The 26,832-nt window shown below is 50.3% G+C and overlaps 1 protein-coding gene across 3 annotated transcripts; it reads right to left on the minus strand.

The window, feature by feature from the left end:
* Positions 1–1,768: 1,768 nt before the first annotated feature.
* EVA1B (eva-1 homolog B) lies at positions 1,769–24,631 on the minus strand. 3 transcript variants are annotated; one of them, XM_054999752.1, is made up of 3 exons: positions 24,542–24,631; positions 10,530–10,616; positions 1,769–4,153 (listed from the first exon to the last, which is right to left on the minus strand). In XM_054999752.1, the coding sequence occupies exons 2-3, from the start codon at positions 10,594–10,596 to the stop codon at positions 3,747–3,749; spliced, it is 474 nt and encodes a 157-aa protein (XP_054855727.1). In that variant the 5' UTR covers positions 10,597–10,616; positions 24,542–24,631; the 3' UTR covers positions 1,769–3,746. The 3 variants fall into 3 exon arrangements, with proteins under 3 accessions (XP_054855727.1, XP_054855726.1, XP_054855725.1); XM_054999751.1 differs by lacking the exon at positions 24,542–24,631 and adding an exon at positions 18,626–18,819; XM_054999750.1 differs by lacking the exon at positions 24,542–24,631 and adding an exon at positions 17,320–17,536.
* Positions 24,632–26,832: the final 2,201 nt, after the last annotated feature.

Here is a 26,832-nt window from a genome sequence, read left to right on the forward strand (position 1 = left end):
CCTTATGGATTTCGAAGCAGTGTTCTAGCCTGCCCTTTTCCTGCTTGGGAGCCCCACACAAGTCCTAGGCTCCGCCTTGCTAATGGAGAGAGAGAAAGACTATGTACGTACATGCCATCAAGTTGCAGCCAACTTAGAGTGACCTCAGCAAGGGGTTTCAAGCCAAGCAAGAAGTAGATTGCCGTTCCTGCCTTCTACAGAGCAGCCCCTCTTTTGTTGTTGTTGCCCATCCAAGTACTGTGACCTTGTTTAGCTTCCCAGATCTGACGAGACTGAGCTACACCATCCCACCTTCATTGCCAAGGTAGCCAAAACCAATTTTAACCACCAAGCTCTTCCCTTCCCCTCCCACTCTTGTTACAGAGAAGTCAAGAAGCCGAAAGTGCAGTTTGATTTGGATCACCGTGTAGATACAGTTTCTGCCACGAGATGGTGCCACAACTGGGGCCAGCGCACCTGGGAAGGAGTGGGGCTGGGTTCCTTTCTGCGTGCCCCCCATAGCAGCCTAATCCATGCTGGTTAAAAGCCTATGTAGTGTTTAGGAGCATCTGTCTGGAGCTGTGCTGAGGCTTTTTAAAGCCCCAAATGTGTGGGAGAAACCCGTCTTTCCTCCTTGTGAAAAGGACTGCAGGCAGCCTCATCTTTGGCTTGCGGGAGGAAGAGGGGGAGAAAGCACAGCTGGCCAGAAGTGGGAAGTAAAAGACTGGCCTCCGGTTTTTATCAACAGCCAAAAGAGCAGGAAAGAGCTTGAAGTGACCCCCCCCAGACACCACTCCCCCCGCATCTGCTTTGATTTCTCTCTGCCAGCCCCCCCCCCATGCTGTGGATGGTTTTCATCCCCCCCATCACACCCTTCCCCCTGCATTCCAGGCAGGCTCCTGCCTGGCCTCTTACCCTGCAGGAAAACATCTGGCTCCAATTACAGGGGCAGAGGATGGGCTATTTTTATTAAGCCAGGATCGTGCGGGGGTGGGTGGGTAGGTTTTACCATCCCTTTTTCCTGCAGAAAAGAACAGTGATCCCACGCCACCTCCCCCTAAGCATTTCGGGGGGACGAGGGGAAAGGGTTACTCACTTCCCAGATTACAAAATTAATTCTAAGCCTGTGATTTGCAATCCTGGTGGGCAAGGGGGGGGGATTCATAAAAACATGTGTGGGCATCTTTTCCTCTTCCTTACCCTGTAAGCAGAGCTTCTCTGGAGGAAAAATGGGGAGAAGATGATGCTGTGCTCTTCCCCTTCCATAAGTCACAAAGGAAGGAAATTTTTGCCAGTCTGGAGAGGTTAAGAATGGCTTGTTAGGGAAGAAAAAAAACAACAACCTGGCAAATGCCAGATTTTTGGGGGGGGGGGGGTGCTCTTCAACTGCCTTGAACCTTTCTGGCTCCTTTAGAAATAAGAAAGCTACACTGTTCTACCACTTCGGCCTGATCCTTGCATGAGGGCAGTGACTGGGTGTTATAAAAGGCACATTGCTCAACGGACTCTGTGCTATAGGGTTTTTAATGTTAGAAGGATCAAACACCGCAATCTATTCGTTCCTAGCATTAGTTCTTTTTAAAATGCAAAGCCTGGCCCTTTTCTTTGCAGTTACAGGGGAGAAGGTAAAGGTTGCACATCTATGCTTATAACTCTGCAACAAAAAGGGCTGCAGCTGTACTTTTCTTTCATGAATGCTAGGAACTAGTAGATGTTAAATGCTCACAATGTTTCAATGCTACAGTGAGCGTGTGAGCCCTGATTTTAAAAATAAAGGTGGCCACAGTGATTGAGGTGGGGAAAATTGTATTAATGTGAGTAGAACCTGCAAAAAATAGGCACCCTTTCTCATCTGCACAACATCAAAAGTTGCTTTGCCAACAATCTTTCCAAGAAGCTTGTGTCAAACTAGGCTTGGGAAAGATCATACCAAAGCAAGGAGTTGGTATGGGGTTATGTGCATGCAGATGATGTACTAAGTGTTGTTCAATGGGGATTAAAAGAACCAGTTTCCTCCTGCTCTTCCTTTTATATATACTCTAGCATATAGGCACCACTAGCAACAAAGCCCGTTGTGGGGAAAAAATACAACGGGCTCTAAAAAACTGATTTGGCAGGCCCCCTGCTGCGGGGCCTTGGGAGGGTGGCACCACTGAGCCAGGCCTCCCCGCTGCCTCCATAGACTGCATCAGGTGGCTCTGGAGGCTGGGGGCAGCAAGGGCCCTGGAGCACTCCTGCACCCTGCAATTCGGCCCCGACTTGGGCCGAATCAGTAGGCTGTGGCGGCTGAGAGCACTGCGAGGGGAGGGGCCCTGGAGTGCTCCTGCACAACTGCCTGATTTGCCCCCAATTCAGGCTGAATCGGGCAGCTGCGGAGCCCAAGAGCTCTGCCGGGGGGGGGGACAGCAAGGGCCCTGGAATGCTCCTAGGCCCATAGCCACCCGATTAGGCCCCAATTCAGGCTGAATTGGTCAGCTGCAGAAGTGGGGAGTACTGCCAGGGGGCGACAAGCACCCTGGCGTACTTCTGCATGCTGCAGCTGCCTGATTCAGCCCTGGTTTAGGCGGTTGCAGAGCCAGGAGCACTGCAGGGGGGGGGGGCAGCAGGCACCTTGATGCACTTCTGTGTCTGGAAGCTGCCAGATTTGACTCCATTGGGGCTGATTCAGGTTGCTGGAGGGGCAGCAAGTGCACTACTGTGGCGCGCAGGAGCGCAGCCAGGTAAGTGTGAGGGAGGAGAGGTGCAGCAGCCGCCTCGGCAAGCCCTGTTGCTGAGGACTCATCTTTTATCCCCGCGGAGGGGTTGCGGGCCCGCCGGAGAGGGGATAAGAGGCAATTCATCACCAATATGGCCTGTCTTTTATATGTATAGTTACTACACACGGTAGGAGATGGTTCAGTGGAAGAGCTTCTGCTTTGCATGCAGAAGGTCCCAGGTTCAATCCTCGGCATCTCCAGTTAAAAAATCCAAACAGTAGGTGATGAGAAAGACCTCAGACAGAGACCCTGGAGACCTGCTGGACCTTGATGGACCAAGAGTCTGATGTACAAGGCAGCTTCATGTGTGCTTTACCCTCTCATCCACCCCCTTGCTAATCCAACTGGACACTGCCTGCACCTCACAGTGCACATGAACTCCTACAAGGCAAAAGCCCTGCAGCTCCAGTCCCGGCCTATCAGACCTTCAAGAGCGTCAGCCACTTACTCCGCTCCGTCACATCACGTACTGTCTCTCTGGCTATTCTCTAAGAGCTATGGGGCCGACTGCAATTGTCTTCCTTGCAGAGGCCCACACAGGCTGCTCGCATGGCAAACATTGACTTTGCAGATAAACAAACAAAAGCCTTTCACTGGGGGCAATGCCAGGCTAGGTTTCACATGCAAGTGCCTTCCTTTCCTCTCATCTCTGCACAGGAAACATAAAGACTTGAGGCCGGGAAGAAAAATGGGTTTCTTGACTCCAAAGCTGCTCAACAGGCCAAGAAGGGGGAAGGAGTTTGACAAAGCAATGGCCTTTCAGGGCCCTTCTTGCCATTGTACACAGATACTGGTTACTGACTTAATTTTGCACCAGTAACACACACACACCCTCCCCCCCTCATCCAGCTGCCTCTCAGGTGGTTCTGAGATAAGTCCCAGAGCAGGTGGTTGGGCGTGGCTCATTTCTGCAGCTCTCCCCAATCTGTCCAGGCAGCACCGTGAGCTCCAACAGGCCTTCCCCTCCAGTTGTCCAGGCTGCCTGAGTTCGGAGATCAGTTGATTGCATCGTCAGTAATAGTGGACTCTGCCAATGGTTCCAGTCCCTGTCCCGAGGATGTCGGGTTGCCCATTGCGCCAGATCTCCCGGAGGATCCGTTCGCGTTCCTCCAGCCGCTGAGCCCGTTCCAGTTCTTCCGCCGAGGCAAAGACATTGACCGTGAGGGTGCTGTCGGGTGTGCCGTGGGGCTCCAGGGGCAGCTCTGTCATGGACAACGGGGGTTCGGAAGCTGCATGGTCCACAGTGTCTTCCTCCTCTTCTTCCTCCTCTTCCTCATTGAATTCCCGCAGGCTTTTGCGGGACCTTGCTGGGACAGCCTGGGGCTGCCATGAGATGTGGATGACCAGCAGGCAAAGGGTTAACACAAGCCCAAAGCACACGCCCAGTACAAAGTACAGCCCAAAGCTCTCTGGGTGATCTAGGAGGGGTCACAATGGGGAGAGAGAGAGAGAGAATGGTCAGAAACAGTGGCTGAATAGGAGGGGGGCTGCCCCAAGGATGCAAGTGCAGGAAAAGAGGAGTTGGCTGGTCCCAGTAATGGTCCTCCAATGAAGAACCACCCAGGACTGGCTGCTAAGGAACTGCTGCCTGCACCCACGTGAGTTGCTTCCTGCTACGTTTGGGATTATGGATCTGCCTGGTGTGTGATGTTGGCAGGACACCCCGGCAAAAACACAGCAGCGCATGACTAAGTCTTTAATGAAACTCAACTTCTAAAGAAAAACCCTCAGTGTTTATTTTTATCACCAAGAAATACCACACAAGCTCCCTCTCCGCCTCAAATCATGACTGCCACTCCTCCATGCACTCAGGTTGGCCTGCCTGGTATTGCTTCTTTAGTTAATTGAGAGACTTGCAACACTTTGCCTAGTCTTCAGACGCTGTCTCCCTGGGGGCAGCACCCCTGGGGGACAGGAAGGAAGATCCTCAACTAAAATCAGGCCCTCCTTCACCCTCAGTAGAGGCGGGGTATCTTAGGCATGCACGATGTTTGACTGCCAGAAAGTCTGCCACCCCTGCCCCACACAAGGTCATGTAAATGGTCTAAATCTACCCCTCTGTGCTGTGCAGTGGAAGCCTGTTTCTGCCCTCAGCCTTCCAAGCAGTTTCTTTCCTTCTGGGGAAAAGGGTAGATGGTCAGAGATGGTCACTGTTATTGGGCCCTGGGCCCACCTAGCCTCCATGCACGCCTGTTCGGATCAGAACATCACAGAACATCTGGGCCTGGGGGAGTATTCCTGAGCCGTGTTTTCACATCATCCCAGAACAGAAACTGGCAAAGCGCAAATCTAAATTGGCCTTTCAGAAAGACCCAGCCGTTTCTGGGCTGGGCGATACTTCATGGAGCAGGCTCTGAGTTGGGATAAGTTCCTGCGCAAAGGTTCAGAAGCGGCTCTCAAATGGCAGGTGGCGAAGGCGATACGTGACAGCTGTCCCCTCCAATAGAAAAGACCCTGTCTTTGGAAAAGGCTTTTCCTGTGGGGTGCGTGGCCTGACGCTGTGGCTTAGCATTGTTTGTTAATGCTGTGAGCTATTTGAAAAGGGCCTGTCTGAGGGAGTGGCAGATGGGCTTGGGGAAGGAGAGGAAGGCGCAGCACTGCCACCACTCGCTGTGGCCCCCACGCCTCCCCTTGGGCTGGCCTCTCTCTTTCCTGTCCTCTTCATCTCCACCAGCAGTGCATCCTCAGCCCGGCTGTTCAAGGGAGCTTGAGACCCGAGAAACGTGATTTCCAGCTCTTTGCCAAAAAAAGAGTGAGAATCAACAGAGATCAGCCAGTGACCATTTTGACAGCCCAGAGAGATAAAGATCCCCCTCCTGCCTGGAGATTTGGGAGCGGAGCCTGGGGAGGGGAAAGCCCTCAGCAGAGTATAATGCCATAGAATCCAACCTCAAAAGCAGCCATTTTCTTCAGGAGAACTGATCTCTGTAGTCTGGAGATCAGTTGCAATACTGGGACATCTCCAGGTTCCACCAGGAGGTTGGTAACTTTAGATTTTATTATGTATCTTTTAACTTGTTAGCTGTGTTGGTGGCTCTTCTGAAGGCAGAAAGCGAAATACAAATGTTGTTAAATAAATAAATAATAGACAGTTTGGTGTAGTGGTTAAGAGTGCGGGACTCTAATCTGGAGAGCCGAGTTTGATTCCCCGCTCCTCCACTTGAAGCCAGCTGGGTGACCTTGGGCTAGTCACAGCTCTCTGGAGCTCTCTCAGCCCCACCCACCTCACAGCGTGTTTTGTTGTGGAGATAATGACATACTTTGTAAACCGCTCTGAGTGGGTGTTGTCATCCTGAAGGGTGGTATATAAATCAAATGTTGTTGTTGTTGTTGTTGTTGTTATATAATTGATGCCAGAATTATTCCCCACATTGTGATTTGCTCTGCTCCCCATCTCAATAAAAGTTAGCCTGTTTTGTCAATATATCCGAGTCTCAGCTCTTCCTTTCAAGCTTGCTTAAGATCCCAATTTCTTAGCCAAGGTGACTCCCTAGCATGCGTGTGTCACTTTGTTACACAGTGGCCATAAAAACCTAAGTTAGCAGCTCCTGTCAGAGTAGGAGTGAAAGGCTGTTGAGGGAAAGTTTCTTCTTTTATATTCTGGTTTCTTCAGAATGAATTTGGACCAGGAAGAGAGGGGGGATCTAATTGACACACGCACAGGTCTAGCACATGTATGTCTTTCCAATTTTGCATGATAAAATAAGTGGCCACTTCGTGTCTCTATCACAGGGAGGGGAGTCACATGTGCAGGAGCCCTGAGGCCTTGAGGCTTGAAGCATCACCCTTGAGGCAGTTTCTGGGAATGGAAGAAGTAGCCAATGCGTTCCAATGCAATCATTTGAGGCTGCTAGTGTTGGACTAGGATCGCAGAGACCCCAGTCTTCTCTGCCTTGGAAGCTAGGGATGACGTTTTTCTGGTGGGGCCAGGGGATCCCCCGCTCCTACTCTCTGCCCCCTGCTTCCACTCACCTGGCTGGTGGAGGGAAAGGTGGGGGAACAGACCTCCCGGGTAGGGGTGTGCAAGCCAAAAATTTTCGGCTATAGCCGAAAGTAGAAAGCCGAAAGAAGATTCTCTATCGTTAAAGCCGAAAGCCGAAACAAGAATCTCTTTCGGCTTTCGACTTTCGGGATTCTTTCGGCATTATTTCGGCATTCTTTCGGCTTTTTTCTATGGGAAAATGCCTCCGTCTTCCAGGACGCCTGGAGGAGGCATTTTCCCACCGAATAAGCCCAAAATTGGTGGGGACCTTCCTCTAACCCTTCTCTAACAACCACCCAAGTTTCAGACAGATTGGACTTTGGGGGGCCATGTTATGGCCCCCCAAAGCAGGTCCCCCCATCCTCCCATAAGAAAGCGAAGGAGCAGCATATTGTTAGCATGCTGCTGCTCATCTTTCTTCATTATTTCCTATGGGGAAAAATGAAGAGGCAGGCTTCCTTTGCCAGGGGTGGCATTTTGCATGCAAAATGCCCCCTTACCCTCAGAGGCCCTTCTCCCACCCCTCCTCCCACCCCCCACCAAGGCTCAGCCTGCTCCCACTTGGGGGGGCCATTTCATGGCCTCCCCAAGTAGGTGCTCTAATCTCTACCACTGACAGCTGGGGGAGGCTTGTGTTGCCAGGGGTGGCATTTTGCATGCAAAATGCCCCCCAACCCTCTGGGGCCCTTCTCCCACCCCTCCTCCCACCCCCACCAAGGCTCAGCCTGCTCCCACTTGGGGGGGCCATTTCATGGCCTCCCCAAGTAGGTCCTCTCAGCCCCTAAAGTCCACCCCTTACAGCCCCACACAAACCCAATTCCCCCCCAGCTGCCACACACAGACCCAAATCCCCACATTAGCCCCTCACAGACCCAAATCCACCCCCACCTGCCCCACACCCATAACCCCAGGAACAGGCTGGCAAAGGCCAGCCCTCTCCCTTTGTTCCCTATGCTGGGAACTTCTAAACTCTCTTTCCCTGGGCAATTCTGCACAGCCCAGGGGTGCCACAATGGTGGGCACACTTCTGAGTGCCAGCTGGTCCCTGTGAAAGAGCACCTGAACCACAGACACCCTCCCTCAAATTCCCCCACCACCTACAGAGATGGCTGGCCAGCCAGCCCCATTGTTCCCATGATGGGAACCAACTGCACAACAAAGAATAAAACAAGAACAACACAAAATAAAGTTTTAATTTTTTTTTCTCCCTTCCAAAGTACAAGTAGGCAAAGCATTATGACACATTACACCAGCAGTCCCCCACACAGAAAAATAACACAACTCACTTAACATCAGAGAATCACAAAGAACGATTCCTGTCAAAAACACTTTATTTCTTGAACAGCTTTAGGCTACACAGCAGGGGGGGGGGGACACCAAAGGGCATGGAAGCAGTATCTTACACAAAAATAACACAACTCACTTCACATTAAAAAATCACCCCAAAAAATTGCTGTCAAAAGCACTTTATTTCTGTAACTGCTTTAGGTTACACAGTAGGAAGGCACCACAGAGCAGGAAAGCAGTGAACTACGCAAAAATAACACAACTCACTTCACATCAGAGAATCACACAAACACAATTGCTGTCAAAAACGGTGAAATGGGTTGTATTATTTTTTGTAGTACATTGCTATCATGCCCTGTTGTGCCCTCCTACTGTGTAACCTAAAGCTGTTCAAGAAATAAAGTGTTTTTGCCAGGAATTGTGTTTTTGTGATTCTCTGATGTTAAGTGAGTTGTGTTATTTTTGTGTAAGATAGTGCTGCCATGCCCTTTGGTGTTCCCCCCTGCTGTGTAACCTAAAGCTGTTCAAGAAATAAAGTGTTTTTGACAGGAATTGTGCTTTGTGATTCTCTGATGTTAAGTGAGTTGTGTTATGTTTGTGTAAGATAGTGCTGCCATGCCCTTTGGTGTTCCCCCCTGCTGTGTAACCTAAAGCTGTTCAAGAAATAAAGTGTTTTTGACAGGAATCGTTCTTTGTGATTCTCTGATGTTAAGTGAGTTGTGTTATTTTTCTGTGTGGGGGACTGCTGGTGTAATGTGTCATAATGCTTTGCCTACTTGTACTTTGGAAGGGAGAAAAAAAATTTAAAACTTTATTTTGTGTTGTTCTTGTTTTATTCTTTGTTGTGCAGTTGGTTCCCATCATAGGGAACAATGGGGCTGGCTGGCCAGCCATCTCTGTAGGTGGTGGGGGAATTTGAGGGAGGGTGTCTGTGGTTCAGGTGCTCTTTCACAGGGACCAGCTGGCACTCAGAAGTGTGCCCACCATTGTGGCACCCCTGGGCTGTGCAGAATTGCCCAGGGAAAGAGAGTTTAGAAGTTCCCAGCATAGGGAACAAAGGGAGAGGGCTGGCCTTTGCCAGCCTGTTCCTGGGGTTATGGGTGTGGGGCAGGTGGGGGTGGATTTGGGTCTGTGAGGGGCTAATGTGGGGATTTGGGTCTGTGTGTGGCAGCTGGGGGGGAATTGGGTTTGTGTGGGGCTGTAAGGGGTGGACTTTAGGGGCTGAGAGGACCTACTTGGGGAGGCCATGAAATGCCCCCCCCAAGTGGGAGCAGTCTGAGCCTTGGTGGGGGGTGGGAGGAAGGGTGGGAGAAGGGCCCCAGAGGGCTGGGGGGCATTTTGCATGCAAAATGCCACCCCTGGCAACACAAGCCTCCCCCAGCTGTCAGTGGTAGAGATTAGAGCACCTACTTGGGGAGGCCATGAAATGGCCCCCCCAAGTGGGAGCAGGCTGAGCCTTGGTGAGGGGTGGGAGGAGGGGTGGGAGAAGGGCCTCTGAGGGTAAGGGGGCATTTTGCATGCAAAATGCCACCCCTGGCAAAGGAAGCCTGCCTCTTCATTTTTCCCCCATAGGAAATAATGAAGAAAGATGAGCAGCAGCATGCTAACAATATGCTGCTCCTTCGCTTTCTTATGGGAGGATGGGGGGACCTGCTTTGGGGGGCCATAACATGGCCCCCCAAAGTCCAATCTGTCTGAAACTTGGGTGGTTGTTAGAGAAGGGTTAGAGGAAGGTCCCCACCAATTTTGGGCTTATTCGGTGGGAAAATGCCTCCCCCAGACGTCCGGGAAGACGGAGGCATTTTCCCATTGAAAAGCCGAAAGAAAGCCGAAAGAATCCCGAAACGTTTCGGCTTTTTTCTTTCGGCTACCCGAAACGTTTCGGCATTCCCCGAAACGTTTCGGCATTCCCCGAAAGAAGCCGAAACACTTTTGTTTCGGCATTCTTTCGGCATTCTGAATGCCGAAACGCACATCCCTACTCCCGGGCACATCTGACGTCACCTCCAGGAGCGACGTCATCACACCACCTCTGAGAGTGCTCCCACGCTTCTCAGCAGGCCAATTTTGGGGCCAAGCACACGTGCACACTCCCACATCTGTGCGATGACATCAGTTCCTGGAGGTGACATCATCGCACAGGTGTGGGAGTATGTGCATGTGCTTCTCAGCAGGCTGATTTGGGCCCAAAATCGGCTTGTTGAGAAGCGCAGGAGCACTCTTGGGGGTGGCGCCGGCACAGAATCGCACATGCACCGGGAAGCAACAGAAAGGTAAGCGCTGGTCCCCCCCTCTCCCGCCAGGAGGTTAATAGTACCTGCCATCCCTAATGGAAGCTCACAGGATGAACTTGGGCCAGTCACTCTCTCAGCCTAATCTACCTCACAGGGTTGATGTGAGGAGAAAATGGAGGAGAATGATGTAAGCCACTTTGGGTCCCCATTGGCAAGAAAGGTGGTATAAATGAAGTAAATAAATAAAATTAAATAAATAAATCATGATGAGGCCCCCGTTTACGCACTCACCTCTGATGTGTGCGTAGGCTGCCATGCTGTTGCTGAGGAGCTCCATCTCCTCCTTGTGGGTTTCCATGGTGACCTCTTCCGGGGCACCTAGGGGATGACAGGGAAAAGTCATCTTTGGAAAAGGCTGCCTTTTCTCCAATCCACGGAACAGGCCCTTCTCCAGAGAGTCAAGGAACTCAGAAAATAAGCCTCCTCAGCACCCTTCACCAAGCCAGCACTGGCTCCTCATTCGCACATTTTTGGACTTCAAAACAAAAAGTGTTTAGACTCCCAAAGACTTCAAATAAACACACCTCTGCCTCTACCCCATTTTGGATCCAAAATTCATTAAGGGGAGTGGATTGTCTATGTTCCTGATTGTTTACATGTGTAACCAAGAAGAAACAGAGCAAGATCTGGGTCCAATAGTCCCTTAAAGACCAGCTAGATTTCCAAGGCAGGAGTTTTCGAGATTCAAAGCTCCCTTCATCAAGAAGCAATAAATACCCCCCTTTGGTTAAAAGCTAGCAATAAAGGAGCTTTGAGTGGAACTGGCCGCCTCCTTTAACCAGCCTGGCTCTTCGAATGCCTCTGGGGCCTGTCATGGGAATCGCAGAGAGGAGAACCAACGGAGCCAGAAAACCCTGTGACGGTCATCCCAGGAAGGACGTTGCAACCCATGGACTACTTGGCACTTCCTAGGACTTGTTTGAGCTGGCTGAGGGCTTTAAAATGTTCCACCTCATTTAATAATCCTGCAGAAATGAGAGCTGGCAGAGAGGGAGAGCTATTTAGCGGTACCCCCTTGAGCTTTGCGGCAGAACGGGGCTTTGAACCTGGGTTTCTCACATCTAGGCACAGCACCCCTGTGCATTGCCCCATCGTGCAATGGGGCCTGGTGCTTAGGCAATAGCTACACATCCCGCCCCCCCTCCAACTGAGTCACAGTGAGCTTCCCTCCTCCCAATACACTTCCTGTCAATTGGTAAAGGAAAGAGGCATCCTCGGTGGTGGGAAGATGTTCTGTTTGGAGACCGGATGTTTCCTCTTCCTCTCTCCCTCCCTTTCTGGCTCCACTAGCCAGTCATTCAGGTCACATCTATTTATGGCAGGCTACAGGGGCTTTTTGCAGTCTCTGGTGGGGGTGGGCCATGCTTTAGTGTGGGAACCGTACTGGAAGGATCAAGGTGCCAAAGCGGCGGCAGGATGATAGGGAAATGGTAGAGAAGCAGAATACTTTGCATCAGGCTTCACCATTGAAGATGCTAGAGAGATAGTTAGCCATGCCAGTAAACGGCTGTTTTCAGGGACGGCGGCTGAAGCACGAACTCAAACAGAAGCGGCCAAAAGATGATGTTCCAGAGCTGACGAATAGGAAGGTAAAAAGTCATCAAGTCCTACTGGCATACACTCGAGGGTTCTTAAAAGAACTCCACTATGAAATGGTGTTATTTTAAAAGGATGTAGTTTGTTATTAAAATCAACCTCGCTAACAAAGGATAGCCCTAAGCTGGATAGACCGGGACAGCCTGATCTTGTTAGATCTCAGAAGCTAAGCAGGGCTGGCCTTCGTTAGTACTTGGATGGGAGACCATCAACGAAGACGAGAGTTGCGGAGGCAGGCAGTGGCAAACCACCTCTGCTAGTCTCTTGCCATGAAAACCCCACCAGGGGTCACTATAAGTCAACTATTAACTTGGGGGCAGGATTTCATTTTCATTCACCAAAAGATAGGAAAGTAGCAAACATAATGCTGGTTTTTAAAAAGGCATTTAAAAGGAATCCAAGAAATCACAGTCCTCTTTGCCTAATCTGTGTTTTGAACAAACAGGTGGAAGCTGTCATTCAAGATAGAATTATTAAGCGCACATTTATTGTCTTTATTTACAAACTTTATACCCCCCTTTCTGCCCTCACAGGGCTACCAAGGCAGCTAACATACAAATTAAAATGTCATCTTAAGCAATTAAAACTAATACACAAATGCTTCATTAAAACAATTTAAAACAAATACAAAAGATAAAAACACTTAAAAACATTGGGGGGGAGTGGAAGGAAAAATCACTGAGGGATTATCAAGTGAAACAAAAAAGCCTTTACTTGCAGGCAGAAGGCAATGAGATGGCTACATAGAAGAACAAGCTTCAGGGAGGAGAACTCAACATGGCTTGTAAAAGGGGAGATCCTATCTCACCAATCTCTTAGAGTTCTTTGAGAAGTTAACAAGTATGTAGAGAAGGCGCGATGTGGTAGACATTACATACTCGAACTTCCAAAACGTCAAGTCAGTGTAGCAGTGATGAAAAAGGCATATTCTAGGCTAGGATTATTAGGTAAGGAACAGAAAACAAGACAGCCAGTATCATAATATTCTTGTAAAGACTGATTCTGCAGTCATATTTTGAATACTATACACAGTTCCTCATAAGGGTACTATAGTATTGGGAAAGAAACAAGAAAATGGCAGCCAAAATGATTAAGGGAGCATCTTCCGGATGAGGAACGGCTAAGGAATTTAAGATTAAGTTTTGAAAAAAGATGACTAAGGAGGAACCTGTTAGAGGTTTATAAAGTCATACACGGGACTGAGAAAAATGTTTTCTCCCATTCTCCAAATACTAGAATATGAAAGGCCATAGATTCAGGAAACAAAAGGAAGTACTTCTTCAAGCCATGCATTGTTATCTTACAGAACTCACTGCCATAGAACATGGAAATAGTCACTGGCTTAAACAGGTTTAAAAGTGGTGTAGACAAATTCATGGAGCTACATGAACCTCGATGTTGGAAGAGACAGTAACATAGAGTTACCAGGTCCCCTTACCATGCTGGTGGAAGGGGGCTGTATTCATCTCTCTTTTCTCCTTGAATTCTGCTCCTGGTGTGGCATGATGACATCACTTCTGCGAATGGCATCATCGCACAGGCCCCAGGAGGACTCCCGTGCTTTGCACCAGGCCCTTTGGGGCCCAAATCAGCCCAGTGTGAAGCACGGGAGCACTCCCAGGGCCTGCATGATGACAGCTCTCCTGGGAATGACATCGTTGCGCAGCACTGGGAGTGCACCCAGGATGCCTGTTCCTCCACCTTTCCCCCCTGCCAGCCTGGTGAGCAGGGGCAGCGCAAGGGTTTTCGGCGCTCGCGGCCGGCCAGCTGGGTGTCCCCACGCGCGCGCAAGTGCACATGCTCCGGCCTGCATGACGACATCACAAGTGACATCACGGGAGCACGCACACCGCCACCAGCATGATCGCTGCAGTGGGTGGCTCTGACAGTGCGTGGGTGGCCTCTGAGCTCTCCCGCTCGGTTGCCTGCGCCGCTGCAAATGCCTGCCCACGATGGCTGCGCCCGGCTGGGGGTGTGTGCTGGTGGCGGCGCGGGGCAGGAGGGATAGGAGGCTGCAGCTCTGTGGCGCACACTCCCGCCTCCTGCGCCTCCTCCGGTGCTGCCTCCGGCACCCTGCGCCCGAGGCCACCGCCTACCTGGCCTCAATGGGCGCACTGGCCCTGCTGGTGAGCAGTGGCAGGGGGCAGAGGATGGGAGCAGGAGATCCCCCATCCCCATGGGGGGGAACCTGGCACCCCTAGCAGGACAACTGGGGGGGGGGACACAGCGGTGGAGGTTTTGAGGCCTCCACCCTCTGTGTGAAGATACAGACTTGCAAGCCCCTTTCCTTTGGGTCCCTGGGAGGCTAGAAAACCCCATGGCCATCCCGTTTGGTAATGCCACCCCTTTCCCTTGATCCAAGGATGGGTGGGTGTGGGATACAAAAAAAACCAAACTGGCTATCAATCACTGCCACCAGCAATTCTGAGAACATCTTGTGCTAGAAGCAGATGGAGTTGCACATCTAGCACTCTGGAGATGCACTTCCATTGAGAGGCTTTCTTAGTCGCTGTGCCTGCCCGTTAAACTCTTACAAGCTAGCATGGAGGTGATCTATTGCAACTTTGCAGTTTCAAGATATCACACTCCAGGGATGGTAAGCATACCTACTGCCCCTTCTCATTCTTGGGCTTCACATGGCAAGACCATATAGGCGTGTTGTGGTTAAAAATATCAGACTTCAAGCTTTCAATATATAAGAAACTTTAATAAATAGGGAAAAAAGAATACACATGGTCTGTTCAAGCATTCGGGCTGAGCAAGGGTCGAAAGAAAAGATGAAAATACACAGTCCCCTTTCTCTATTCTCAGAACTTATGTTAAACAATGTTTAGTTAGGACAGGCTAGCTTTACATGAAAATGTAATAGTTTACAGTTCAGCATTACCTTTGTTCTCGGTTTGGATTTTTCCCTGTTGACCCTCTCCATATGGGCAAGTTGGAATCCCTAGATAAATGTTGGCTTGTGTCCAGCCAAGGGAAAAAGTGAGATGGAAGAGAGTTTCTTTCCCATGTCCTGGGTATGCTTAATCTCCTCTTGGAGATTCCATCTCTCCCTGAGGTCCTTCTGATCATCCTGGTGCAAAGAGGAAGAGGAAACTGTCTTGCCATTTGGCTTTCTTCTCCTCTGTCTCTTTGGGTGCAATATTCTAGCAAGGTGAGAGATGGTAAACTCCAGCCCCCGTCTTCCTGCCAGCCACTAGTCTGCAGCCTCAACTCATAAACACAATGTACTTCCAATGGTCGAATTACTGAGAATGCCAAGGTGGAGGACATTTCTCTACACCCTGCACATGGGGCAACAGATTGGCCACTGCTGGACCAGATGGACCACTGGTCCAAGTCAGCTGCTCATCTGTTATTAAGGTCCATCAGGATCAAGGACAGCATCTGAGCCAAACAGAATGGCCTTGTAGGTGGAGCGTTGGGCTTGGGTGCTGGAAGTCCTGGATTCGGCTAATGAATGCAAAACACTTTGAACACTCCCAAGAGCCTTACAGATGCTCAGTGTTGTTACTGCCACAATCGCATCTCCTGTGACACAGTCTTGTTCAGGACCTTGGGCAAGTCACGGTCAGCCTCTATTCTCCATTTGTATAATGGAAACATATTTCCTTGTATGATTGTTACAGAAGCAAACACAAGAAATTTACCAATGCTTTTTGGAAACTGACTGTATTCAGTAAGAGAGAACAGGACAGGGCTTAACTAGAGATCTGGTGCCCAGACCAAGTCCTGGACCATGTTAGCCAGTGTGATCTTTTTCTACACTGCAAACAAGGTTTCCCGTGCCAGAGATTGGAAGCAGAACCCCCAGTTCTAAAGGTTTGGCTTCACATGCATGCATGAAGCTGCCTTATCCTGAATTAGACCATGGGTCCATCAAGGTCCGTATTGCCTACTCTGACTGGCAGCAGCTCTCTAGGGTTTCAGGCGGAGGCCTTTAACATCACTTACTACCTGGTCCTTTCAATTGGAGACGCTGGGGATTGCACCTGGAACTTTCCACTGAGCCACGACCCCTTCCATGCCAACCTGTTCCATGGTACATCTTACAAAAATAAGCAGGGCTTGCAAATTGATCCAAAGACCTAAGCACAGCTTCCATCACCTGAGAGATTGCTCCTGGTGTGGAGAAAGCTGTAACAGCAGAGAGAGCTCTGGGTGAGACAGATGTGGCCAGCTCCAATTCCCAAGCCATTTTAGAAGCCATCAGAAGTTGGGATGCATTTGCCCCGACTGGCTTGGCCCCTCACCTGAAGTTCTGGGTTCAGTTCTGAAGGTATACAGAGGAAACTGAAGGGCCAAAAAACAAATTGGCAAGGGAAATTGGGCAAACTGAGCCAGGAAGAACGAGAATAAAGAGAAATATGCAGTGTCTCAAATGTTTAAATTCCAGCAAAGAGCTCTGTATCCCTTCTCCAAGAAGGAGGCCCCTGGGTCCAGGGTGCACAGATGTAAGTGGAAGGATTTTCTATATTTTTTAATATATATATATAATCTTTTACTTATCAGCTGTTTATGACTAAAAGATGGGCCACAAATCTTTAAAAGAAACTTTTGCCTGTTCCCTCCGTCAAATCTTTAGATTTCAAGTTTCTTGGGGCAGGAGACTATCTTGTCCGGATTTCAATGTAAAGCTCCACACACATTGATAGATTTCTAGGCAGATGGGATGGAAAGTTCGCAAGGAAAGGGTGGGCCAGCCTTTCATAGAGACCCTCTAAGACCTTTTGAAACACCAGGTGGGGTTACTGCAAGGCTCAGAAAATGACCAGCTCATCAAGGCCGACGCCAGCCCACATCTGCACACACAAACACATCCCTGTGAGTGCAAGACTCTAGCGGCACCATGATGGAAATAAGGCTGGGCACCATGCCAGGGAAAATGCCAGGCAACTGGGCAGAGATGGAGCATTTGCCATTTCTTGTGAATCTGCAGGACATCTGCTGTCCGTTCATGTGGGGCAGTAAACAGATGCCAAAAGTTTCACCCTAGATCAGGGGTGTGGGAGTCATTGCTGGAGTGAGTGAGAGACGTCTTCCTACCCCTTTGCCACCATCCAGGAGATGTGCTGGGCACTTAGTCGCTGTCCCCAACAGTTCTAGCACACAATAAAAAGAACATTTGGTGGAAAGGTATAAAGGTTTGTTCTCTCTCCAACTACCTGTTGCTCTCATTTGTCTGTGATATTTCATTTAAACACACGCACACGCCTGCATGCCCAGTGCCTGGCACTATTGCAGAGAAGGGAAAAGACGGTTTTAAAAAATCACCTGCAAAAATATTTGTGGAACTGCAAAAACAAAACAAAACCACCCCAGGAGGTGCTTTAGGCCAGAGGACAAAGCACAGATTCTTGTTAACTGTTCATGCTTTTATCTTTATTGTTCTTGAAAAATCAAGCAGAAAAACATGTATTACCACACATCCTTTTCTTGCAAGGAGACCTGCCAAAAGGCGCTAATCAAAACTGTCCCATCGATTACAGAAATAGTGGAGGAATAAATACGCCATCTCTTTTTACTGAGCACTTTCTTGAGTTGTTCCTTTTGCTTTCTGCTCCCTCCTTTTGTCTGTTCAGTGTTAAAGTTTCCCCAGAGATTCCACTAAAATATGGTGCTTGCAGAAGATTCTACTGGATATGGAAGGGGGAATCAGGAGAGGGGGGAAAAGAGAAAGAGGAATTTCAAAGAGAAAGAAAAGCAGCCATAGATGACCCAGCAAATCCAGGTCTTATCCCACACTCCAGCCCTCTCCAGACGCCACTAGAAGGGCTGTGATGATAAATCCATCTGAGCTGGAGGATTTAAGCAGGAAACCTCCCTGGTTTGCTCCAACTATGCAGGACGAACCTGCAAATGAGCGGAATGTGAGCCAGCCTCTTGGCCAGATTGCTAACTGCTGGCTGTGGCTGGCCATTGGTCATCTGGCCCATTGCTGTGAGAAAGCCAGGAGAGCAGGAAATGACGGGAGGGGATTGGTAGAAGCCAGAGTTTTGGCCCCAAGCCCCCTTTTTAGTGGCAAGATACTCAGAACGTGTTAAAGGCCACAGTGACTCTGAACACGCACAGGGTGCACCCCTCACACCCACTGCATCCTAGGACCTGAATTACAAGACACCTTAAAATCCACTAATCCCCAGACCCCCTTTCCCCCCCAAACAGCAATTCTTTTATCAAGAAGCAAATGAACCTTCTGCTTGGCGCTCATGAGATGATTTTTAAAATTCCAACTGTGAGTTTTGTTTGTGTACAAAACATCAAAATCAAAAAGAAAGTCAGCTTTGGGTTTCTGGATGTTTTAGAAAGGACCTTGTGAATGTGCCCTAAGTTGGAAAAAAGCTGGAAGGGACTGGAGAAGCGCCTTTAAAATGGGACTTTTCACAGACCACTTTTTTTCTTCCTGCAACTGATTTCTGTTTTCATCTAGTTCAACAGGATGTCATTAAGATCTCGCTGGAGGCTTAACCGGAGCCAGGGCTCATCGCCAACCTAACAAAAAGTGTGCCTCTGAGCACGTGCAGGCTCTTCTTTCCCTAGCAAGCAACTTCCAGGCATCCCAGCCGCTGTGAGCCCCGTTACAGCGATCCTTTCCCCATCCTCTCCCCAGAACTGAAACAAGGTTTCCCCGGTACACAGCACCACAGCTAAGCTAAGCTGCTCTGAATGCCCCCTTCCCGGGATCCCTGAAGGAGAATCAAGAACACCAGCGCCCAGTGCCGGCTTACCTGGAGCAGGGCCGGCGAAAGGTTACCCGCGGTGCGCTCTCTCCATTTCAGTCTTTGGCAGAAGCAAGGGGGCTCCAAAAGGGGGGGGGAGAATGGAAGACTCTCTTTCCAAAGCAGCCCCTTGAGTCAGGAGGGAGCCGCAAGTGGAAACTGCTGCTCACTTCCTTGCAGCTGGAAGCACACAGTAAATAAAAGGGAGGACCAGCCTGGCTCCCTTTGGACTGCAAAGCCGCCGCCTCCCTCCGAGCAGGAAGCCCGGAGAGTGTGTGTGTGTGTGTGTGTGTGTGTGCGCCCGCCCGCCCGCCCGTAGAAGAGAAGGCCTCCAGTTTCTCTGGGTTCTAGACTGCCAGGCAGAGGGCCAAGCGGCAAGGAGGAATGGACTGGCACTTGGAACAGCCAGCAATGTGGAGGTCCCGAAAACAAGATGCTCTTTCTGGGCTTGTGATGTTTGTTTAAGGGAACCGCAATTCCCTGGAATGAGAGGCTCACACAAAAGATCCCCCTTTCTGCTGATCTCTCAGAGCACTAACGGCCGGCATTGACAGCAGCTGGGAGTGTTTGTACAGTCGGCAGAGATAAAAACCCTTCATTTTGGTCTCTAAAGCCTGGCCCTGCTCCCTACCGAGTGCACTGTGTTCCTCTTAGAGGTGCTCGGGTTCATGCAACGTCTAAGTCACACTGATGGATCTGCCCCTGAGTGACAGCTGCAGGTATTGCAATGATCAGGGACTCTCTGCCCATGCTCAGAGGCGCCCTGTTATTTATTTTTAATTTTTAAAACTTCATTTATACCCTGCCTTTCTTCCCAACGGGGACACAAAGTGGCTCACGTAGTTCTCCTTTCTTCCATTTTATCCGCACCAAAAAATCTGTGAGGTAGGTTAGGCCGAGAGGATATGATTGGCCTTAGGTCACCCAGTGAGTTTCCATAGCAGAGATCTGAACCTGCGTCTCTCAGATTCTAGACCAACACTCTAATCACGACACCACCCTGGATTTCTTACTTTCCAGGACTGAGGCTCTGGGACTACACCCTAATGCACAGCGGCCCAATGGCGCCCTGGCCTACAACCAAACGCCAAATTGCATACCATGTCCAAACATGGGACCTTGCAGGGCTTTACATAGTAAAATTAGATCAACCGAGCTGCAGAGAACGTCAGCCATGTAACCACATCACTTCCTTTGGGAGCTGGTGGTTGGCATACCCCACAAAGGAGTTTTTGCAAAAATTGCCTAGAATGTCAAATGCAACTCACAACTCCCCAAAGCCTGGCCTCTGGACCACAACTGGGCCTCTTGCCCTGGCATCTGTTTCAAACCCAGATCCTTGAAAGGTATCATTTCTGGAAAACTGGATGGGGGAGCACAACTTCAAAAGGGCCAGCATAGAAGACTGTGACATCTCAGTGCCCCCCCCCCCCAATGAATCGGAATGCTTCCTGAGCAGGGGAGTCTCAGGTCTCCTTTCCCCAGGATCCTGATCGACATGTCTCAGGCATGCTTTCAAAGACAATTAAAGGAGCATGCTCAAAGGGGATACCTGTTGGTTAGTCAAACAGATGCTGCCTATTATATAGATTCAGGGGGTGGATCTGGGGAAGCCTAAGCCCCCCCCTTTTCCAGCCAAGAGACCGGAGCCTCCCCCCAGAATTGTCCATGGGCTCTGGGCCTTGCAGATCTGTGCTAATATTAATGCAACCCAAGGCTCAATTCCAAGCTTGTGATGAGATTGCTTCTGAACATGTGTAGAGTGCATTTCCCTGCAACCTTTCATGCCACTGGAATCAAGGAATGAGCTTCAGTGCCACTTCAGTTAGGCACTAGCCTCTCTTGGGGTGGCATACTGGAAAAGAGACCAACCCTGACTGCGTCATCCACCCAGGCCTGGATTTCGGAAAGGACACATTTGCGTGCTGGGGCACATTTTGTCCTTTGCGGCAGTTTGGCTGCTGCAGCTTTCCTGGGACCCAGAGCAACGGCCGGTCAGCCACTCAGCCAAAGTGGGGGAGTGGACACAAGGGCAGCCAGATCGTGTTTTTCCCATCAGAAATATCCCGATGGATGGCGATGAATGGACGGATGAAGGGAGAAATGCAAAAAATGTGACACATCAGCAGAGATGAACCAGGCCAGGCCAACGGCAGCAAATGCAGGACCCCTCTGGGCTCTTGGCAAGAAGTCCGACAGCTCAGCAGAGATGACGGCTCAGCCAATAGCCAGAAGATGACTGGTGGGGGGGAGACACACTGGGCCCCTCCCTTGTTGATGTGGGGAGGGGACCGGGTCACCTGGAGTCCCCTGCATCCCCATGACAGCTCCCTTCTGGAGTGACAACCCTGTTTACTGCTGCAGAACAAAGAAATGGAAGATTGGCTAGCCCAGGGAACTCTGGTCATGTGGCCTAGGAGTCAGGTTGCCAACCTCCTGGTAGTGGCTGGAGATCTCCCCAAGTTACAGATGATCTCCAGGCTACAGAGATCAGTTGCCCTGGAGAAAATGGCTGCTTTGGAAGGTGAACTCTATGGCATTCCTTCTGCCAAACCTGGGTCTCCCCAGCCCCCAAATCTCCAGGAATTTCCCAACCTGGAGCTGACAACCCTACCTAGGAATCCAGGTGTGAGTTTGGAATTTCATTTCCACAGAAAGGTGCAGGGCTCGAGCTCCAGCTCCAATGGGTGGTGGAGGGACCCTGGCGTACTTTAAGCCCTGACCGAAAATCCACAGGGTTCTTCTCATACAGATCAAGTGAATTCACCGTCTACTGTCCCTTGTTTTGAGGGATCCTTCCCCCCACCCCCACCAACTGGATATGGCTGTTGGATTCTTTGACTGTACATTATTTCTATGATTTTTGGATTGTATAATCCTTATTATTGCACATATCACTTTATAAAATGTTGGTAGGTTGATGATGTAAAATACCCTTTTAATAGGAATTGTACTTCTGAGACTATAATTTTAACCTGCCTTTATTAAGAATATTGTCTGTTTACTATTCAATATTGTACTATGAGATGGTTACGTTTTTTTTTCCTGATTATTTCTGTCCCACCCACCCCCCACTGTGCAGTGCCTGAAAAAGCCCAGATCAAACTCACATTCCTGCCCTCTTCAGCACCTGGTCATGCTCCAAAAGCCGGTTAATTATTAAGGCAAAGTAAAGAGGCTTGAAGTGCAGCAGAAGAGCACTGGAGGCATTGACTGGCTGGACTTGCCAACTTGTGTTGATTGTATTATTTATTAAAAACACTTACATCCATCCACACACAAAAAACGGGCCAAGGATCCCTTGGGACCAAAGCTGTGATTTCCTAACAGCTGCCTGACCTGCAAACTTAGGTAATGCACACAAACTTGTCTCTCAGTAGATCCAGAGGAGTCAGCTGTGTAAGTTTGCAGTAGCAAAATAGCAAAGAGTCCAGCAACACCTTTAAGACTAACGAACTTTATTGTAGCATAAGCTTTCGAGAGCCACAGCTCTCTTCATCAGATGTATCTGACGAAGAGAGCTGTGACTCTTGAAAGCTTATGCTTCAATAAAGTTGGTTAATCTTAAAGGTGCTACTGGACTCTTGCTATTTTGTCTCTCAGTAGGGCACTGAATCCTGTGGACAAGGGAGAAAGAAGCTGGAGTTCCTTATTCACAGTTCCTAGTTCCTTATTCACAAATCCAACCACAAATATTGAGGATAATTGAAAAGCTTTGCATCCTAAAATAAGGGATGAACCATCATGCAGCATTCCAGTTCCTTATACACCTCCCTTTCCCAATACAAACTTTTGGGAGGTACATCAAAAGCTCTTTGCTTGGAAGGCAGAGTCCCCTGAATGTGGGGGCATGCGTATGATGGTTCAAACCCTATTTTGGGGTGCAGAACTTTTAAGCTTCCCCTTCACATTTGTGGTTTGATTTGCAAATAGGGAAGAAGGAATAAGGAACTGGGAAGTGGAAACCAACTTCAGCTTCATCAAGGGAGTTGATCTTACCAGCTGGTCTTACTGGACCTGAATCTTGCTCTTCAAGGGGGGGTGGTTTCTGTAAGCGCAGGGGACAGAAAAATGTGACTTTGCAAATTAGAAATGGGAGATCCTTCCCCAAATGAGCCATCTTGGAGGCACAGAATGTTGGAGGGGAAATAAAGGAGAGAAGGAGACAGAGGGGAACCATGCCCTTACAACTCAGAATATTCTGGAGGGTATGGGGCACACACACCCAGTCCAAGTTTCCACCTCAAAGAGAGGAGGAGGAGACTAAAATATCCTTCTGGTCCACTCTCTATGCTGCACTGCTCAGGTCTTGGGCAAGAAGCCCCACTACAGGCCCCTGCCCCCAGCTCTCAGCATTGCGGTGCCATCTAGACCCAGGGCTCGCAGGCAGGCATTCAGAAAGTGGGCAACTAAAAGGTTCCCAGAGATCCACACTCTCGCACTATGTCAAGAGGACCAGCCCCTCCCCGCCAACCTGCACTGCTTTAGCTCCGTGCTGGGAAAAAGATAATCTGCTGATCTTGCAAATTAGACGGCAGCCAAAGGCACTAGACCAGAGCAGGCCAACTTTTTTCCTGGCAACTCAAACGGGGGCCGGCTGTAAGCAAAATGTCTCTGCAGGGTCAGGGTCCAATCAACTGCAGTGCCACTGGCTCACAGGCCTCACCTCAACCACTGGATGCCGCTTGGGGCAGGGACCTCTTTTCACCGCTTTGGGAAGTGTTCTCTCCTCCCACTATGGGCTCTGGAACAGAATCAAGCAAAAAAACCAGAGAGCCCATTCTCACCGGGCCTCAGCCGGGAATCAGCAAAAGTGCCTCTAAGTTTCACACCTGAAAGCCAGTGTGGCGTAGTGGCTAGATGGAGAGACTAGGATCTGGGTGAGCCAGGTTTGATTCCCCGCTCTGCCACAGAAGCTCGCTGGCCAAGCTTGGCCAGCCGCACAATTGCCTAATCTACCTCACAGGGTTTGTTGTAAGGGAAAAAACTGAGAAGGGGAGAATAATGTAAGCTGCTTCGAGTCCCCATTCGAGAGAAAGGAGGGATTGAAATAAAGTGAAATAAATAAGATACCAACTCACAATCCTGAGTGGCCCTGGCTCTCTTTGGATAGTGTTTGTGCCTGACAGTCGGGGACTCCCTCAGCAGCAATTTCTGCCAAAGAGATCTCCAAGGCGCTGGTTTGTACCTTGTATCTGTTCACAGGGGGATGTACTTAGAAATGAGCCAGCCTGGCAGTGCGGCAAGGCTTGCGTGGCCAGAATGTGTGGAGTGTGAACTTAACCTGGAGGGCCTGAAAGTTTGGAGGAAGAAATTGGACACTGATCTTATCACCAGAGGAATTTGGGCATTCAACATGGCCTCAGTACACTGCCAAGAAAGGTGAGGGCTGACAAACATGAGGAGGAGGAGGAGGAGGAGGAGGAGGCAGGGCTTCATCTAACTCCGGGCATATCAGAAGCTCTTTTCAATGGTATGCCCTCCACTCTGGCATATGGAAAGTGAATAATCCAGAACCTGCCTCTGAGCATGTGCAAAGCACCTTCCTCTCACCACAGCTGATTGCTACAGCACTGAGATTGGGGTAAACAGTTTCCAACTCAGACACACTTCAGAGCCCTGCAAAAGCTGAACGCCAAAGAGGGCAGTGACTACCTTGTGAAGTTCTCTGCTTGAACACGGCCAGGTAAGAAAATCCTGCAGCCAGAAGGCAGCTGTCAATGCCCCTGGGAGTCCATGCAAGGAGCAGGGGGTCTGGAGGGATCCCCACAGGAGATTCAGGGGGCCAGACTGAACCGCAATCCTGTTGGTGCAAAATGGTGTGGAAGTCCCACGAAATACAGAAAACACTTCAGTTTCTCTGACTACCCCCTCAGCCCCTGATGGGAAGAAGAGGAAAAGGGTGCCCCTTCCAGTTGTACTCACCAGGGGACTGGACCCAAGAAACTTGGAGGCCTTGAAGCACCTCCGCTGCAGAACCCCGTTTTGTCCTCTTGCCTGCGCAGGAGAAGCCAAGCTGGGTCTGGTTCCCATTACAGCTGCTGAGCAACAGGAAATGGTTTCAAGGGGGTTGGTGGGTCAGAGCCCCCCTTCCCCCCACGCACAGCCAGTGAGATTTGGAGAGCGTAGTACGTCTGCCTTCCATGCTCCTAATTTCCATCCCATTATATTTTGTGGACTCAAGGCTGAGCTTGGGCATTCAGGCACCTGGGTGAGAACGTCCAAAACATCTCCCTTTTGACTAAAATCATCTTAAAGTCCTCAAGAGTGGGTGGAAGGGGAATTCCATTTGGACTCTGGAACAGAACTTTTTCTGCCTGGAGAGGCGGGGTGGGGGGTGGGGAGGAGGGATGCTGTATGGGGGGACTAAGGTTGCCAACAATGGGTCTGGAGATTCCTGGAGATTTGGGGCTACAGCCTAGAGTGGTTGGGGTTTGGGAAGGGATCTCAGCAGGATATAATGCTATAAACTGCACCCTCCAAAGCAGCCATTTTCTGCAGGAGAACTGACATATTGTCTGGAAATCACTTCGGATCAGCTGTGAGCAGGCAGAGAGGCTTGATTTAACCCATGGCTAAGGAAAAGCATTCTTTGGGGGGCACTGCATGGGTAAAACAAAACCCGCATCTAGAGGCATGTAAGACTAACATTTATCTGAATATGAGCTTTCGTGAGGAAATGGGCTGTGACTCCGGAAAACAAATGTTAGTCTTTAAGGTGCCACTGGACTTGAGTTTTATTTTGCTAGGTTCGATGAACTCGGTTACCTTTGCCATTTAGCATAAGCCGTAGGCAACCCACTTTAAAGGAGACATTGGGCCAAGGCAGGGAAAAGAGACTTCGTCTCGCCAACCCCACGCGAAGGTCGCTGGCGAAGCGATGCGAGCGGACTCCGGGTCGCGCTTGTTTCAACTCCACCTGGTGCAAACCGGCTGCGGGCGTGGGGTCTGCGCATCCGTACAACAGCGGCCAGGACTTCCGCCGGCCCACTGCAAAAGAAGCCCGCGGAGCTGCTTTTGTACGTGTGAACGCCCTTCGCCAGCATCACATTTAAATTGCGCCTTAAATCACCCCACGCCTCGAAATGAACCGGTCGCATCCCGTCCACCGCTGCGGCTTCCAGCTATTCCCCGGCTTGCCTTCAGCGCCAACGTTGGCGTTGGGACCGAAGCCCCTTCCCCAGCTCTCTGGCCTCTCGGCTACTTTCTCCTCCACCCTCCGCCAAACGAACAAGGCCAACAACGCGCCCCGTTGGCACTCCCGCATCAACGCCCGGGGCTACTGCCTGCCGGCACTCTGCACGCACTCAGGGGCACGAGCGCCCCGCCCCGCCTCCCTCCCCCTGGACGAAGGCGCGGCCGCGAAAAGCGCCGGTTCAGGCAGAGCCCGAAGGGAGCCTCAGCCAGGCGCAGCTCGCGGGCGCCCCCTCGTGTACAAGTCCGGGCACTGCACGCCACTTCGAGTCCGCCGTCGAGGCAAACTCGGGGAACTTGGCGCTGGGCAGAGCGTCACGTGTGGAGTTGCCCCGCGAACGTTGCAAGGGCAGCTCCGCCCAGGACCCCCGAGGGCAGGGGAAAGAGGGCCAGCACGCATGAAGAAGACCCATTCCAATCGAGGCTGGTGTCCCCGAAATACCCCTGGAGAATGCAGCCGCCCTCCCAGAGTTTGCTAAGGGAAATCTGTTCCTCTGCCTCATCCCTATCAATTTAGCCTTCCCCAACGTGTATCCGGAGCAACACGTGGCACGATCTTTTGAAAAGGTATACTGCCAGCCATGCAAACACGATCCCTTTAGAAGAGCCCCTCTTCCTCAAACAAGCCCACTGGCTCAGACCCAGGGTGCGGGTAGTCCAGCACCTGATTTCACAGGGGCCAACCAAGGGAGGCCTCTGCCCTGTGATGCTGGCTCCTGCACTGTATGGCTAGCACATCCCTTATTCTGGCCAACCCCCTTTTGAAGCCATCACTAGGCCCCGCTGCCTGTGAATTCCATAATTTAACTGCATCTGCAGACCTTTTCCCTGCACCACAATCTTCCCAGAGCAAGCGCCCTTTCCATAAATGCATATCCAGTCTTCATGTGGAACACGGGCTTAAGTTACAGGTCTTTTGGAAAGAAACTGAGTTGGCTTACCTGATGCAAACCTTCTTTGCTCAATAGCAAACGAGGATGCTCCAGAACAAATTCTACAGCTTTCCACACTCTCAAGGAACT

The sequence above is a fragment of the Eublepharis macularius genome, chromosome 15 (genome assembly GCF_028583425.1).
Source record: "Eublepharis macularius isolate TG4126 chromosome 15, MPM_Emac_v1.0, whole genome shotgun sequence".
Taxonomy (NCBI): domain Eukaryota; kingdom Metazoa; phylum Chordata; class Lepidosauria; order Squamata; family Eublepharidae; genus Eublepharis; species Eublepharis macularius.